This window comes from Rosa rugosa, chromosome 6, assembly GCF_958449725.1.
Source record: "Rosa rugosa chromosome 6, drRosRugo1.1, whole genome shotgun sequence".
In the NCBI taxonomy this organism is placed as follows: Eukaryota; Viridiplantae; Streptophyta; class Magnoliopsida; order Rosales; family Rosaceae; genus Rosa; species Rosa rugosa.
This window is the reverse complement of record NC_084825.1, coordinates 8,816,301-8,834,543: the sequence shown is the minus strand read 5'-3', so window position 1 is coordinate 8,834,543 and position 18,243 is coordinate 8,816,301. Positions and strand designations below refer to the sequence as shown.

Sequence of the window (18,243 nt, the reverse complement as noted above, 5' to 3'; positions counted from 1 at the left end):
CACACATACATACATACATATATATATATATATATATATATATATAAACATACACACACACGTATATATATATATACTAAAGTAAAATGAGGAAAGTTATCATTGAATGAATAGTAACTTGATCATTTTGCGCTCATATACTCTGCTGTTTTACCTCCTTACCCTTAAATGAATGGTAAAATGTGGTCCTATAAGGTCTGCTCACCTAAGGGACAGTTTTTAAGGGATTGTGAGGGACAAGTGAATTTGATGGCTGAAAATAAATGCACAGTTTCAAGTTGTTATAATTTCTGCTTTTATATTTAATACATGTGGCTGAGATACATTTGTCCCTCACAGTCCCTTAAAACTGTCCCTTAGGTGAGCAAATTTGGTCCTATTGAATGAATAGTGAGAGGATCATTTTGCCCTTGAATTTGTATATATACACTAAAGTAAAATGAAATGTGGTACTATTGATGAATAGTGAGAGGATTATTTTGCCCTTGAATTCATGCTAAATATAACAGTCAATCTGCTCTTTCAGTTTTATAGATTTAGCAACCAACATATGTCATCTCTAGCCCTCTAGAGCCCTTTTCCTGCTACCTTGGTTGAAATGATTTAAACCACAAAATTTTCTGCCAGTACCCCTATCAAAGAACTCTTGAATAAGTCACAAGTTTTAAGTTTTATGGAAGGGTTGTTCTCTATGTTTGGCTCTTGGTTAGAATAAGAGATTATTGTTTAAAACATCGATTGTATATGGCACTACCTTCTATTGTATTGTGTTCTAATTTTGACCTATGACATTTATGAAATGTGATGGCGGATTTGTTAAAGTTGAAGTTGAGATGGCCAATGAACTATTTCTTGATATGTATTTTTTTTGAAGAGAAACTATTGATGTATAATAGTTACCCGAGCAACCATCTGTTCAATAGTCTCTATTTGACTCTATACATACAGTTATGATTGATGAATATGTTCTAAAATATATGAGGATTATCTATTACGTTTAAAATTCAGGAAAAAAACAAATTAAACCCTCCGCATCGCGCGGCCGCATTTGCTAGTATTTTGAACCGTGCACTGACCGACATGCATGCCCTAATTGAATCATATCTCTCGTAGTTCTTGAAGATTACATAAAGTGTATAGATTAGTACTTTGCACACTGAGGGCACTGCGAGGCTAGCGGCGTGTTGGGGACTGCGAGGCTAACCAAGATTGAGTTTTTGAAATTTTTTGATGTTTTTGGCTATTGAATCAGGGTTAGGGCTTCGTGCTGATAACTTGTTTAAAGAAAAGAGAATTCGGGAAAATGATGAGATAGTTTCATTGATAATTGAAGTCTCTATATATATATGGTAGATAGTTTCATTGATAACAGAGTTCTCTATATATAAGGATTACATATACAATATCTTGGAGTACAAGGAATCCTAATCAAATACCGATTATGAGATCAAGAATATTCTATCATATTACAACTAGAAGAAGTAATCTTGTTTGCCTGGGCACACATAATTTGGGTTTCCTTCAACAGATTCAAAACTATCATCATTATTTAAATATTATTTATTTAAATTGAATAGTCATATATTTTCAGGGGGTTATAAAGAGTTCTATAAATACTCAACTCTTGAGATAAAGAGTTCACGCCTTTGTACTGCTCTCATTATCTTCCTTCTTTCCATTCATATTTCCTATTTATTGGGAAATCGATAAACACTTGGTACCCTGTCTACCGTTAGTAGGCGAAGCCGATTAAACATCTGGGAGACTTCAAGGGACGTTGTATCTTTGAGTTGTATACGATCGTCATAACTTGCACGTAGGGAAGCGTCTACGGCTTTAGGACAGCGAATGCAGTGCCGTGCCTTGATTCTCTGATTCTTTTCTCCTTTATATAATTTGTGTTTATATTATTTGCTTAATTGATTTATTTGTTTGATTAAATTTATTAAAAATAAATATTTGATACCATGTCCAACATCTATCATCAGCAAGTCTACTTGCGCAATCTTTTGTCAAAACGAAATACAGCATTGGAAATATATTAGTAGTGTACAACCAGATATGCACGACAAACCAAATAAAAAAAAAGTGCAAATACTAATATGGAATAGGAAGACATAGAAAAGTCGCTCATGTCACTCATGCGTAGAAGTTGTTGACTAGATCATGGCCATCTATACTGGACAATTGTACCATATCTTCAACCCAGAAGTTTGTGAAGAAGTCGTCCTCTAAACCAAGACTAGAACATGTTGTTCTATCAATGCTTCCTGTACTGTCTTCAGATACAACTTTCCACCAATCAATTACATTCTCTAATTCTAGAGTTTGTGGTGGTGCTGTTGGTAAAGAAGTGGAAGAATTCTCTTCTGAATGAATATGCTCTAAATTGGCATCTCTTCCCAAAAAATTCAACCTTTTGATGAAGGTTCGTGGTCGAGGTCTTACAACCAAAGGGGCGATTGTGTTTTTTTGGGATTTATCTTTCATTTTTTTTGCGCCTGAAGTCATCTTTTGATTCTTTTTCCGTTGATAAGTATTCCAATAGTTCTTTACATCGTTGGCTGTTCTTCCCGGTAGTCTTCCAGCAATTAAAGACCACCTTACAACCATAAAGAAAAGAAACACCTTAGAAACTTATGCAAAGTGGCTGGGGAATTTTGGAATGAACAAACTCGGTAAAAATTATTATTTTCAAAATAATAAATGAATTATACGTTCAAGTTTGGCTAAGAAACTCACATTTGTCCTTATTAACAGAGATACATGCAACTACCACTTGAATTACTCTACTCAAGAATTACTTTACTACCACTTGATTGGTGCACAGGCATGAATAAGTACTAGGCAATAATAAGCAGCTACATATCAGCTAGCGGAGTTCCCAACACTAAATTAAGTAAGTACAATATAAATGATGTGAAAGGAGGATGGGCTAAAAGCGTAAAAGTAGCTGAAAAGGCCACCCGAGATATTTATTCAAGGAATTTATCTGCAAATATATAGTTAGCTTTGGAATTCCAGAAAATAAGAAATAACGCAGTGCTTTAACTGAGAAAGCAGAATTGAAATGCATGTATACCAGGTGCTTTAATTACCTGTTTCCTAGAAGCTTATGAAGTCTGATGATCATATCAACTTCATCAACTGTAAACTCCCCTCTCTTGATATTTGGCTTCAAATAATTTAGCCACCTCAGTCTACAGCTCTTCCTGCATCTGTTTAAGCCTGCAAGTATACACGTAAACATATTTTGGCAGTCTGGTCCTCCTAGTGGGAGCATGTAATCTTACATATTAACTAATCAATAAATTACCTGCTTTGAAAGGAACCTGATGCCATTTTCCTTCTCCATGCTTTTCGATGACCTGTCTCAGAAGTTCATCTTCCTCTTTAGTCCATGCACCTTTTCTCACGCCGAAACCCTCCATGAAAATTAAGCTAATTGCTCTGTCTGCGGACTACCAAGCGACCCAAATATATAGGCTAGGGTATAAAAAACATGTACGTAATCTCAGACCATGCAACGTGCATTTCTGCTATCCACGAAGTGAAATAAGAGTTAATTTGAATTTCTTTACCAAAAAAGGAAAAGAAAAAAAAAAGGGCACATAATGAGCCTTCGGCCTTCCACGGTTGTTTAAGGTCTTGTCAATCAATTTGAATTTGTAGTACTAGACTAGTAGTTAGCTTGGTTACTTTGAACATGACTTCTGCAAGTGCGTTTCGAATGCAAAATCAGGAAGTAGTTCAATTAGTTAGTGCTGACAAAATTCAACTAAATATCAGTTACATGCATAGTCAAGAATTTCAATTGTGGAAAGCAACAAGGTGATGTCCAGCCCCAAACCCTAAAATGCAAGGACGGTTCGAGACAAACTCTAGATTTTCTGATTTACTGAATGATTGAATGAAATTATAAAGCATGATTTGGCTTATAAATGTAACCAAGAAGTTGAATTTTTTTTTTTTTTGAATAAAGAAGTTAAATTTCTTTGAACTGTTAAGTTTTTTCGCCGAAATTTTTAATTTGATAATACCAATATTTGAGCAATATTCACATATCTTCGAAACTAGTTTTTGGGTACCAATATTGATCGAAATATATTGAAATTTTCATTGACATCCAAATTTTTTATAAAATCTACAAATTTAAAGTATCAAAATTTCCATTAAAACCGAAACTTTGTACCTTCAATGTAACCAAATCTATTCAAACTATAAAGGCTTCAGGGAAAACAAAACCAAATCATGAAATTCTTTTAAGAAATTCTACAATGTGTTAACGTATGACATGCATACGATTATCTTAAAGTGGTAAAATGAGTCCTCAAAATAGTAATATTAGTCCTCAAAGTGCTAACACGAGTCCTTAAAGTGGTAAATTTTTTTAGTTACCACATGAGTCCTCAAGTGGTAAAAAGAGTCATTAAAGTGATAAAATGAGTCCTCAAAATGATAAAAATAGTTGATATATGAGAAATATTAACGTACCATAGCCTTACCTAATCTCAACTCTTATGAAAACTTAGCCTAAATTAACTTTATTTTGTAAAACAGTTGTTCCTAATCACAGGTGTCATTCGTCTCTTCGTCATTTTGATATTATGTAACATAAAGTTATAAAACTCAACTTTTAAGTTTTTCCGGTATCTTGCCATTTCAATTGGCTAATAAATGTATATATAACTACCTCAAAAAAAAAAAAATATATATATATATATATATAGACACATATTTACATGTGTAATATTGTTATTGTGGTAACTTAATTTTCTTTTCGGTAATCTTCAATCTTTTACTAGCTCTACCTACACCATATATAAACCGGTAATTTTCTGCACGAGGCGAGGTCTTCTACCACATTCCATGAGTATTGGAGCATGAAGCAAATCTTTCCATAAAGGTTATACAAACCAACCCCATGATGAAAACACAACGTGGTATGGTAGTATGCAAGACACCTGCAGACGCAGTCTGATTGATTCCATAAAAGAGAATCAGACGTACTCTACATAAATACCTTCACATAATACAACAACTACAACAGCTAGGTTGAGACGTGCATCTGTGGTATCCACGCGAAGAGAAAATCAGAGAAAGCAGGGCGTCTGGGCTATGCCGGGCGTACGCTGCGCCGAAGTGGGGCCTGGATGCGTGGGTCGTTCCTGTCCACAAGTTTTGAAAGAGGAGGGCAGTGATGTAATTCCACAGATAACGACTGTTATCAGTAAAATTACTCCGTTACGCATCAGGTTTCTTTACTGGGGCTACAGATGTTGCTGTCAAGTTTCGAATTCCAAGACTTCCATGGAACCGGTTTCTTCCCATCTGAATAATCTGATTAACAACTTTTTGTCATTCCTAATCTGCCTGATGTGATCAAGATGTATAGAAGCCAATTACCAATTTTTCCCAATCAAGATGGTGAGTCAAAATTCATGAAGATTGTCAAAATATCTTATGAAAGCGAAGAAAGGAGCCGCCGTGAAAAGGTATTTCGGCGGTGGCCGAAACCACTCCAAATACCAATTCTTCCAAACTTCAACCAAATTTGAAAACCAATCAATGCAAGACGTAGAGCACGATGAGAGGATCATTTCTAATAAACTCTTGTTAAGGGCTGGTTCCGAAAACCCCCAAACCCACTCCCACGTACCCATCAACCTCCTCTCCCTCGCCGACTCATTCTTCCCAAAACCCCGACCCCCCAATTCGCCTCCTTTAGCCTCTCGAACCCCTTCAAATCCGAGCCTGAGAAGCCTGAGCACTACACCCAGATGCTGGAGCAGTTCTTCTAGGAATGCGAAGAACCTACCCGATTACAGACACACTCCAGAAGTGGACAAGAATCTCCAACCCGATTATGGAGAAGAAAGAAAACCCAACTGAGGAGGAGATTAGAGAGAACGAGAAGTTCTGGGAGGAGTTCTGATCAGCCCGGTGATCCAGTTCTTGACCCGGGCCTGCATTCTTGTTGAGGATCGTGAACAAGAATTCTTGATGCCCACCAACCTTTTCTTCTTTCTCTGTATCACAAATCAAATAAAGTCATGCATAAGTACATAACAAATCGATGAGATAGACTATATGAAACATTGATGTTATCAGATAGTTTTCAAACTCACAATCTCAGATGGTGTGCGAACAGACAAGCCTCCTAGGCTAGACTATACATAATCAAAACCTCACTGCAGCTTAGCTCGAGCCTTCTCAACTGTCTCGAAGCATAAAACCAAGATGTGGGTGGTGGTGCAAGTTTTAATAAAGAGGCTTTGAATTTGTTCAAACAAGTCTTGATGGGAGAAACTAGCTCGGTGGCAATGGCTTTTCCGGCTTGTCTTATGATACCAGTCAACAAATTATAAATGATTGAAGGAAATCAGAACCAGCCACAAGCATTGACGCGGTGGTAAGGGCACGTAAATGATGTGGTGGCTTTTCCAGGTTCGAGCCACGTACTAGTTGCTTTGGCTGGGTTTTTTATATCCAGTGGTCCTCTTCCGAGCAAGGTTGCAGAGACCACGGATAAATCCGATCGAAGAAGATGAAGCCCATTGAAGGGCACGTGAGAGGGAGGTGGCTTAGTTAAAACTCATTTACCATGGACGTGGAATTGACGTAAGTGCCCCTCCGTTAACAGGCGTCTTCGGCGGAGCCAAGAATTGTGCTCAAATTTGATGATCAAAGTTAAGCATAACTAGTCAAATCGCATGCTTAAATTCAATTCCACTTCTAGAAAAGCAACTAGTGATTTAAAAATTTGGTGATCTCTTGGGACCGTGCATTGATCATAGTCTGTGGCACTGACCACGCCCTACTAGACTTCTTTCTCCTTCTTCAATACACGGGGACAAACTGTTTTAAAAAAATTATAATAAACTGGAAAAAGAGATATTGATGCTGTTTGTCATGTTTTGAGGTGTATATGCATACGTTAAGTAGGTGAAGGTCATTATCAAGTTTATTTTTCTTTGCAGACAGTTCACATGAATGCACTGTTAGACTCTGGAATTGATAGTTCTTGATGACTTGATTGCCATCAGCCATAACTTGTGTTGCTGTCACCTTTCAAAACCAAAAGCTTGTTAGCAATCTAGATCAGTACACGTCCCGACTGTTCAGCTTGGCTGGCTGGCTCGCTCGAAACCATAGCTCGATAGGCACGAATTACTCTCGCATATGACAAAGAATACAACAATTTATTTACCGCACATATGTGTGGGCCCTACACCTTTTTTTTTTTTTTTGGTGAATCGAAAGAGGTCAATCCGGTTTTATAATTCATCAAGCAGTATCAAACGATACACCCCTATGGAGTCGATAGTAAAGAGCCGTCCTTTAGAACATACAAAATTCTATTCTTAAACAAATAAAACCCAGCATACCCAGAGTACACCCACTTTAAAAAAAAATACCTAGATGCTTAGAAGGAGTTTAATGAAGTTACCAACCAATCATTTGATCTTTGCGACCTAAACAAAATTTAAACAGTAAGTGGCCACTAGATCCCCATTCCAGCTAAACCCACACTAAAGATATAGACCAAAGTTAGCCTAGTTGGAGTTAGCTCCCCTGTCAGACCGTTGAAGACTAGCCCACTTTCACCTCCACCCTTGTGAAGCCCTAGATGGGAGGGCCCAAAACAAGGAGCCCAAAGACAGTCGGCCTAGCAGGAAGCCAAGGCAGCCCAATCACGGACCCCATCTTCGGCCTCCCTCACCGCAGTCCAGCCACCAAAACCACCGCCGCCGATATCTCTCTCAAGTGCAGCCCATGCCTAGTGCCAAAGTTTTGCAAGCACTGTCGACGGAACCTCCGCACGATCCACCACCACCGATCCACGCTTTAAAGCCGCTTCAGACACCCTAAATCGGGTCTTTCCAACAAACCATCCCCGACGTCCCCCATCGGTTCCGACCACATTCAAATCGATCCACCTGCATACTGACACCCAAACGGGACGGCACCGGGATCAGCCTATGTCACACGACCATTGGATCGAGAAGAAGACCGCAAGGAAAAACAGATTGGCTCGCCGGAGAGCACCCCCGCCACCAACGTCCACGAACCAACCAGACAAATGAAGGGGAATCACTGCTGCCGGTCAGATTTGGAAAATTTGTCGAAGACCGTCGCCGTCGAGTAAACCTAAAGACCGTCGCTGCCGAGTAAACTCTATAGCAGAGCTAGGTCATTTGGGTTATAAGAACTTGAGCTTTTGTTTTTCCTTCTTCTTCTTCTTCTTTATAGAGCTATACGTATTTGAGTAATTTTATTTACACATCCCATGCAATGATTTAATACACATCTCATATTTTTGTAAATTTTCAAATTTCACTCAACTTAGCAAGAAAAAACATAACTTCTATCTTCACATGCTTGGCGACAAGATGTCCAAAGACAAAAACAAGCAAAATGTGGAGAAAATTTCATAACATTGATCTAAATACATTGACCAAAATGTGGAGAAAATTTTGGCAAAAAAAATCTGAGAGATATGTATTAAAAATTTAGGGATATGTTAATATAATTTCTCTAGGGTGATGCTATTCACACACCAATTTTCTCTATTCACACACCCCTTCTATTTTTCCATTACTTTAATACAATTTTTTTTTTACAAATTACCCTAACTACCCTCTCTTGTAAATATGTTTTTTTTTTTTTTTTCTTTTTTCTATTTGGCAAGTCAATCATGAATTAAACATCATTATATAATAAACCAATTTTTCTCGTGAATGTCATTGCTGATTAGAAAAAAAAAACTGACGGGCAGGACGAAGTGAAATTTGTCAAAAGTTTTGCAATTAGTGTGGCAAAGTTTAGGGCTCAGATGAAAAACACGATGTAACTGAGTTTTGGGATTTAGAGCATCTTTAGCAATGCTAGCTATTTTTTAGTCAAATTTTAGCTAAATTAGCTAAAAAGTTATTTTAGCTAGCCACTTTAGAATTACGTTTGCATCAATGCTCTCTACTTTAGTTAGTTTTAAATTTATATTATGTTTTAAATGAAGATTAAATAGTTTAAATGTATTTATAAATTACATAAAATAACTTAAAATGAATGTTTTAAATTATAGAGAGCCTCATTCCACTCTCTATATTTAGGAGCGAGATAGCTAAAAGTTATATTAGAGAGCCACTTAGGAGTCTGGTGCAGCTGCTAAAATAGATAAAAAGCTAAACATGCTCTCCAAAATAGCTAAGGAGCCAAAATAGAGAGTCTGCTAAAGATGCTCTTAGGTATGTCATCATAACTGCTATACAAAACTGAAGAAAGATATAAGCATATCACATAAACTAAAGGAGATCCAAAACCTCTCACATCTGATTAAGCAATGTTTATTCAAGATACCATTCCCAGTGACATAAAGCATTTTGTAGAGTGATGATATGACTAAAGTCAAAATGAAATCAAAGTGTCAATAATTTCAAAATTATCAATCAACTCAAGTCAAAACCATCATTAGCAAGCAAGCCATACCAAAATCAAGCTATGATGAACAGAATGCACAAATTTAAAGCTCTTAATCCACCAAATCGCTGAGAAATTGATCTTTTTAGCGGAGAGCGATGGATTGAAATACACTAAATAATTTCAGTTAGAATCTTACCAGAAATGATAGATTCAAAGGGGCTTGAATAATCACTAAATTCATATTTGGGGAAATTACTGGTCCCCCCCCATACTTTTTAGGATTCGACAGTTCAGTCCCTGCTATTCTAATTTTAACACATAACTCCCCACACATTCAAATTTCACACAATTTGGTCCAAAATGAGCATTTTACCCCTCACTTCCTTTTTTTTTTATATATCTAATACACACACACACACACACATACATACATACATACATACATACATACATACACACACATATATATATATATATATATATGTATAAAATTATATACATATATTTATATATCTACATATACATATACATACACACACACACACACACACACACATTAGATATATAAAAGTTGTGAATTTTTTTTATAATATGAAACATAAACATAGTATATAGACTTACCAAATACATAAACACATTAGATATATATGTATACATACATACATATATATATATATATATATATATATATATATATATATATATATATATATATATATATATATATATATATAAAGAGAGAGAGAAGAATAAAAAATATACACACACACACACACACACACACACACACACATATATATATACATATGTATAAAAGAGAGAGAGAGAAGAATAAAAAACAAAAAACAAAAAAAAATAAGTGAGGGGTAAAATGGTAATTTTGGATCAAATTGTGTGAAATTTGAATGTTTGGGGAGTTATCTGTTAAAATTGGAATAACAGGGACTGAACTGTTGACGCACCAAAAGTTAAAGGGGGGACTAGTAATTTTCCCTTCATATTTTTATTCCATGTCTCAATTGCAAATCAGATGTAAATTTTTTTTCCAAAGATGGGTCTAAAGTGGCTTATTCTGCCATAATTAAACTTCAAAGCATCACGTTAAAGAGATAGAATGACTATGCTAGAGAAGTTTTTGATGGAAAAGAAAAAAGAAAATCGTAAATAGTTTTGAAGTTCTCTGTCTGCAGGAAAATAAGGGTTTAGGATTTTGGGATGATCGACTTGTCATATAAAAAAAAAAAATTGCAAGGAAGGGTAGTTAGGGTAATTTGTAAAAAAAAATTAAATTAAAGTAATAGATAAATAGAGGGGGTGTGTGAATAGAGACAATGGGTGTGCGAATAGCACCACCCTTTCCCTTTATATTTATCCTATGTTTAAAATTATTACCCATTAATTTTGTGACAAAACTTCACACTTAACGGTTTTGTAGGAGAGCATGATAATGGTGCTAGATTAATGGAAGCCATTTAATCGTAGTATTGTTTTTCTTTATAAATGAAATAAGCTAGATTATACGGTATTAATTTTTCAAAATGAGTACTAGAGAGCCATCCTCAAATTTCAAGGCGAGGATCCACTCTCCCAGGCCCGGCTCTGGCCCAGGGCCCAAATCTCTCTTAGTCTCTTTCTGCTGGGAATCAAATTAAGAGAAAAATAGGAATTCAAAAAGCTGATGCAACTAGACAAAAGGGAATGTCCATTCTTGGGCAATTCACATGTGACAACATATAGGGGCCTGCATGTTAGAATCAATATGAAACATAAACTTATAACTCAAGTATACTATCTCAAATGTTAGATCAATGTTATGAAATAAAATCATAAAACTAACTTGGTGGATTGCTGCCGTTATCCATTGGTGTTCTGCAGTCGTTATCCATTGGTGATCTGCTGCCGTTATTTATCTGATTTTCTCCTAGATACACACCGTATCTCTCCTTATTGCTTGATGGGACAAACTCAATGACAGCGTTTTTTATGTTCTAGCAGGGATCAAATACAAATTCCACTTTATTTATAAAGCTGTTCAACACAGCAGTTACATAGTAGTTCCTTCCATCAAAGAACTGTCAAAATAACTTCCTAATAGATTTGTCTAGATAACCACACATTTGAATTTCAAATTCTTTAACAGATATTCTAAGATATAAACTAAATTTGATTACTTAATAAGTTTATATATATTGGTTAATGTATTTAGATTTGAATTCAAAACAGTTTATTTACATTAACTGATGCATACAAAATATAATAGCTAGTTCATATCTATTGTTGTGCAATAGGTATGATCTCACAATCTCCCACTGAACTAGATATTATATGATATATACCATGTAAATAACCTATTTCTTGATTGTGCACTTGAATTCAAAAATACTATCTGTTTTACAAAACCCTGTCAATTAAGATTTACTAAGCTGAATCATAGAAGAGAATGACAAATTAGCAAGTTGCCAGTCTTTTATAATCACATCATAGTAATCAAAATTACATGTATTACCTCAAGTGTGATCATGCTTATTATGTAGTAATCGACTTTCACAAGCATTGGTGATCTTGATGGAGTTATTCAAACTGCATATTTGCTGATGTGAAATCAGCAACGTCTGAATGTATATACACGCTAAATTATGCAGTACTTTATTTGAATAAAACAATTTCATTCAAAATTATATGAATGAACTTGATAATGACTGAGATGATTAATAACAATGCATTACTAAATAGTTGCAATACATACTAGTAACTTAGTGAAATACATAACTAACCGTCAATACTGCCTAAAACTCCCATATTTTCCACATGTCTGATGAATGTTATATGAAGCATCTGTATAACATTCCACTTTCAATTCTTGATCTTCAATCCTTTTCTATACCAGCATGGTGATCTCTGGTAGATTTCAAATATCTCAAAACTTTCTTTCCAGCAACCCAATGTTCATGTCCAACATTTGATTTATATCTGGACATCATATTGACAGCAAAACTTATATCTGGCCTAGTACAAACCTGTGCATACATGAGACTTCCAACTAATCTAGCATAAGGTACATCCTCCATGGTTTTTCTCTCTAGAACACTGTACATACCTCCATTATTATGGAGGATTTACTACATCACCAAACATAAGTAACACCCTCTTTGTGGGCCCACAAGCCATGGTGGGGCCCAACCACGACATGCGTACTGTAGCCCGACATACAACCTACCCCGTGGTAGTCGGAAGCGGCCAAGATGTCGCCGGGAATCAACCTTCCCGGCCTTGCCAAGTTACCTTCACAAACATGATTTCTAAGACTAGAATAGTGGTTTTGCATCCCACATCTAAGAAAGTGTAAAGGTGTTGAGAGAAAATTGCACACAGTGAGCGAAAATGTCACCCAACATAATTTCACTCGTATTCATTTAGTGAATAGAGTTTTTATTATTTTGGGTTCGACCCATTCAAGACAGAATGTGTCTCTTAATTACAATCCCTTGTTACAGGGAAACACCCTTTGATTCCATTTATGAAGAAACCAATTGATGGGATGTGTGTTTGTTTGTTTTTGCGGCTGCACCCGGATATTTGAATGGGTTGCCTACGTACCCTTGGAGGGGGATCAAGCCACTCGTAGTTCAAGAGTTTCAATGAGTGAATGACTCATTGGAGGGCTTTGATTTTGGAATGAGAGTAGTGTTTGGGACGAATTTGGTTGAAGTGGACCAGGGATTCGGTTTTGTGTTTAGGACGCGGTTGCATCTAGATAAGTTTGGTTCTAGATTGCCTACATACCCTTTGCGGGATCAAACCACATGTAGTTTCGGCATTTGAGATTTAAATGGGTAGATGACCCATTTATTTTGGATTTGTGTTTGGGAGATTTGAAAGGTTTAGAGCCTTTGAATTTTGTGTGATTTTGGAATGATTTGATTTTTTGGTGTTGGGAGAATTTGACTGGAGTCAGTGATTCATTTGGGACTGGTCGAATTTGACTGGTGGAGTCAGGGATTCTGTTTGGAGTTGTGGTTGCATCTAGTGGGTCGCTAGACTGCCTACATACCCTGTGAAGGGATCAAACCACTGTAGTTCATATCCAATTTTACTCAACGGGTATGTATTTCGAACTCGTCGAGAGAACACATTTTTTTGTGGACACCCGATTTTAATGGAGCGTCCGTTGATTTGATCTGGGGACCCAATGTACTGAGGTTTGCAGCGGGCCTTGAAATTTGGAATGGCCTTTGGGCTGCAAATTAATCGGGCCCGAACTTCTGAGGTGAATTGATTTAGACACCCGTTGTGTTGAGCTTCTGAGGTTGGGCTCTGTGACTTGAGATGGGCTTTGCAGAGCTCCAAAACTTGTATACGAGTGATTTGCAATGCATAAACTGATTTGGACACCCATTAATACAGCCCTATTGAGCCCAGCTCACGTCTTCAAGGTTCTTATCCCAAAAGGAAGACGTCATCTCCATTCGATAAGCTTCAGATCCTCTGTGAGACCTCTTTGGCGTAATCATCAGATAGAGATCAATTTCAAGATGAGGATTAACTATTTTAATTCGATCTGGAGAGGGAGTCATATCGCTGAAGTCCATATAAATGGGTTGGCTCAAGTGCCTAGATTCCCCATTCGTTCTCTTTCGCGCACCAAATCAGGTACCAATTCACCTTCTTCTTCTTTTTCCCCATAGTTGGAAGCATTTATGCTAATCAATGTTTCTTGTTTTCTTCTCATCAGAGGCCTTGATTTCTTACCCCTGTTCGCGAAACGCATCTGTCAGAGCTATTGGTGTCGAAACCAGAACTGGTGAGAAAACATCCTTTCGACCCAATTGAGATTGTTAAGTGTGGCACTGCTACCGCAATTTATACTTTATTTAAGTGCACCACCGATTCATGATTTAGTGATGCCACCGTTTGATTGCAAAGCTTGTTACTTTATGCATGTTTGCATCTTGGTTTCTCTTGTCTTTAACTCTCATTTATAGACAAGGCTGCAGCATACTTTAATTATAGATGAGTCATGATCAGCTTTCCACCGTCAAACAAAAGAAAAGAATTTAACACTTTTACATGGCCACTATTTTGTCTTCTTTGTTTCAAGCTAGCAGCATATCTAACAAACCATTATTTATGTTGCTCTGACTTGCAGCAAATGTGTTCAATTATATTTGACTCTGACAAACATATGTGTGAAGCTATCTGCATATTTTAGACATATCTCCACCGCCAAGCCTCGTGGCTCCTTGAGAAGTGACCTCTGCTTCTTTAATTAGATGCAATTGCCGCATGCCTCTTGATCTTTTATTTTTGGCTTGTTCTCAAAGAGATTTGCAGCCTAGCTGCCTCAATTATGCATATTTTGAAGCTTCTGCTCTGCTGCAAATAAGTGGAATAAGCTTCCATTTCTCTTTTTGCGTAGCCGTGACCATGAAACCAAAAGCAAGGACTTCATTTTCCTTTCTTGCTGATCATGAGATTGCTTTTCCATCTTGCAGACACAATTTTGAAGAAAAGCATTGCAGGCGGTGTTCAAACCATTGCAACAAACATAATTTTGAAGGAAGACGTTGCAGCTTGACCACATCTTTTCTAGGAGTTAATAAACATTGCTGCCACTATCTTGTGCCAAGTAACAGGAACCAGACGACTCCCATCTCTCTTGTATTTCGTGGCTGCAGTTTAGTGATCGAGGGTGAGTCGAACCGAGCGCTTTGCAGGCTTGTGGCTGGAGGTAGGCACCCTTTTATAGAGAGATGGCCACTTCACTTTCAAGGCAGCATTTTGATGATGACTTTGATGCAAGTGGATAACTTGGGGCTGAAACTCTACACGGGGATCATCTTGGAGCAGCTTCCCTACTGTTGTGAACTCGGGAACTTTGCAGAACCGTACTCGGTGTGAACTGGTAACCCCGAGGCGTTCACTTGACATACTTATTTTTGCCACCCATATGCAGGACGCACCGCGATACAGGCATCAAAAACAAGCATGGTGAACCCCCTTGATCTTGAAGCTTGCTTCCGCCACCTATACGCAGGACGCACCGCAGTATAGGCATCGAAAGCAAGTGCAGCATGGAGTGACACCACGGCTGTGAATGAGGGCTTGATGTCGACTTTGTGTCTTGCCCGGAAGCCGTTGGTGAGATTTGTGAGGATGACAGCAACGAGGGACTTTTGGAGAGAGGATAGGCCATCAGCTTCTTGTTTGGAGTGTTCATAGTCTTACATGATCACCTATTTAGCTTTCTGTAATCATATAATGTAGAACAAAGAGAACACTTGAGTGAAAATGATAATTGACAGCATATAGAAGAAATTATACCCACTGCTCTATGTTTGTAGCTTCTCGTGGTCTTTTCTTAGCTTCGAATTATTCTTCTCTTCTTCCCTTCCTCTTCTTTCTCTGCTCCTGCGTTTTCTCTCTTTTGTATTTCTCTCCTCCCTCCAGCCCCTTCTGCCTCGTCGTGGTCTGTTTAATTTATACATCAAAGTCGATGTTGATCGGATAAGGTTTGAACTCATATTTGAATTTGAGTGTTTGTAAACCATGTTGATCCGTTAATCTCCAAAGCATGTGTATATATTGACCAGTCAATTTCAATTTGAATTTCAAATGGTAATCTGCATGCATGTTTCACGTTTCCATCCTATCATTATCTTTCAAGATTGATAATTGAAGTTTGGTTGGATAACAAAATTTTGAATTGTATGATAGCTGATCACCCTTTTTCTTTTGCCGCTTCATTTGCTTTGTCAGCGTGGAGTCTTCATATGATAGGGAGTCTACTCACCAAGTACTCCTAAGCCAAGTAAGCTGGGCTTTAAAACTGGACCGATATAATTGATAATAATTTTTTCTTTGGTTTCAACAAAAGGAGAGGGGTTCCCTTACCTATAAAAGGGACCCCTCCTCCCACTTAAACATCCATCCCATTACATCTCTTGTAATCCCTTTAGGCCGCAAGGCCCAAACACATAGTTAAACATTTTAAGTGGACGTAGTTTCCCGCTAAGCTGAGAGACGAACCACTATACATTGCGTGTCCCTCTTTCTCTCTCTTACTCTCTCTCTCTCTCTCTAAAGCTAACTAGAGCCTTCAGTTCTAACGTTAACATTGGCGCCATCTGTGGGAAGCCAACACAAAAGCTTCGTCACGTACCATGAACTTTGGCCCGCTAGCGTCAAGTTAACGCTCGATCAACGCCCATAGGGCAGGTCAATGCCCATCCGGCTCGGTCAACGCCCATAAGGCTGGTCAACACCTGGTCAACCCCGGTCAAGGTTGGTCAACGCCAAAAAAAAAAAAAAAACTAAGCAACTTGGGCGCCTAGCCTAGCCTTACACCAACGTTGTCAACATCAAGTGGCACATTGGCCTCTTACGACAACATCATGCCAGCGGTAAAAAAAAAAAAAAAAAATTATTTTAGGTGCCAATTTTCTCTGGACACCCATTTGCCTCTATCTTTTTTTTTCACCAACACGACATTCGACAAGCGGCAAGGCACCGTTCTTCCCTTTACGCTCTCATCCTTGCGCTGAGCGTCAATTCACAGCACCGCTAACATCAGCAGCAACAACTGCTAGCACCAGCGGGGCTAGCGTGATAACTGCCAGCGGTATCAAGGCCTAGTGCACAACGTAAACTTCCGCCAAGCAAGACACGGCCAAGCCTTGCACCTCCAGCAAGCCAGGCAGCAACTTCCGCCAACCACCCATCACCAAGCTTGATCTGCGTTAGCGTGCCAAAAAAAAAAAAAAAATTTACCGCTATTGACTCTAACCCAGCTCCAGCGGTACTAGCGGTCAGTGGCCCAGCGCGCACCAGCGCCTAACGAGGCCAACGTCAGCGACTCCCAGCGGTAGCGGTAGCGAACGCCGACACCCAAAGCCCACTTCTAGCAAGGCCAGCGACCATCTCGGCCAGCGCCAGCTTTAGTAACTAGGGAGGATAACACTTAGAAGCGGAGCCACTAAGAGTCCTAGTGGGTCCCGTGCCCCAGTCAACTCTTTAACCTATATATATATATATATATATATATATATATATATATATATATATATATTATATTAATTAGGGGCCGTGATCACTTACCTAATTTTTGGCCAAAAATTGCCCACTTACTCCACCAACAGTTTTTTAACCCCATTTACCCAATCTAACAGTGTTTGACAGTATTGCCCTCATTTTAATTAACAAATTACACTCATATCTCTCTCTCCTCCCCCTCATCTATTTCTCTCTCTCTCTCTCTCTTTCTCTAACCTCGTCTCAGGCTCTCTTTCTTTCTCTCTCTCTAAGCCACCACGCCCACCACTCCACCGTCGATGTCGACCTCCACCGCCGCCGCTCTGTCCCACCGTCAGACCACCAGAGGATGACGCCATCCAACTCCACGATCCCAACCCCTCTGGGCTTCGCCGGTTTTGTTCGTCAGATTTCCGGGAAGCTCTCCAAGCCGGAATCGGGTCTGGGCTTCGCTGGTTTTGTTCGTCAGATGTCCGGGAAGCTCCGAAGCTCCACGCCTGAATCGGGTCTGGGCTTCGCCGGTTTTGTTTGTCAGATGTCCGGAAACTCCGAAGCTCTACGCCGGAATCGGGTCTGGGCTCCGAAGCTCATCTCCTTGCAGGTCTCGGACGACGTCAAAACTGTAGTCTATTGGGGGGCAATAGACAGATTATTGCCCCCCAATAATTTCTTAACTGTGGTTAATTAATCACTGAAATTAGAGTTTTGATAAGTCTTATGTTGTTTTGAGTTTATTAAAGTACAATAATCTGTCAATGATAGAAACTGGTGATTTTTGGGGTGGTCTATTGG

At 38.3% G+C, this 18,243-nt stretch overlaps 1 protein-coding gene and 1 long non-coding RNA gene across 2 annotated transcripts; one reads left to right on the top strand and one right to left on the bottom strand.

The window, feature by feature from the left end:
* Window positions 1–1,987: 1,987 nt before the first annotated feature.
* LOC133716995 (transcription factor MYB1-like) lies at window positions 1,988–3,446 on the bottom strand. Its single transcript, XM_062143616.1, has 3 exons — window positions 3,317–3,446; window positions 3,099–3,228; window positions 1,988–2,602 (listed from the first exon to the last, which is right to left on the bottom strand). Exons 1-3 carry the CDS (start codon window positions 3,429–3,431, stop codon window positions 2,140–2,142), a joined length of 708 nt encoding a protein of 235 aa, XP_061999600.1. The 5' UTR covers window positions 3,432–3,446; the 3' UTR covers window positions 1,988–2,139.
* Window positions 3,447–11,712: 8,266 nt separating this feature from the next.
* Window positions 11,713–15,766, top strand: LOC133718504 (uncharacterized). The gene is made up of 3 exons (XR_009850332.1): window positions 11,713–14,073; window positions 14,156–14,224; window positions 14,916–15,766. It is a non-coding gene; the product is annotated as an uncharacterized LOC133718504 (long non-coding RNA).
* Window positions 15,767–18,243: the final 2,477 nt, after the last annotated feature.

Excerpts from the sequence above, each read along its gene's own strand:
- LOC133716995 (XM_062143616.1), bottom strand. The coding sequence starts at position 3,431 with ATGGAGGGTTTCGGCGTGAGAAAAGGTGCATGGACTAAAGAGGAAGAT. Across the intron at positions 3,229-3,316 it reads TCAGGTTCCTTTCAAAGCAG|GCTTAAACAGATGCAGGAAG; the intron begins GTAATTTATTGA and ends GTATACTTGCAG. Across the intron at positions 2,603-3,098 it reads CATAAGCTTCTAGGAAACAG|GTGGTCTTTAATTGCTGGAA; the intron begins GTAATTAAAGCA and ends TATGGTTGTAAG.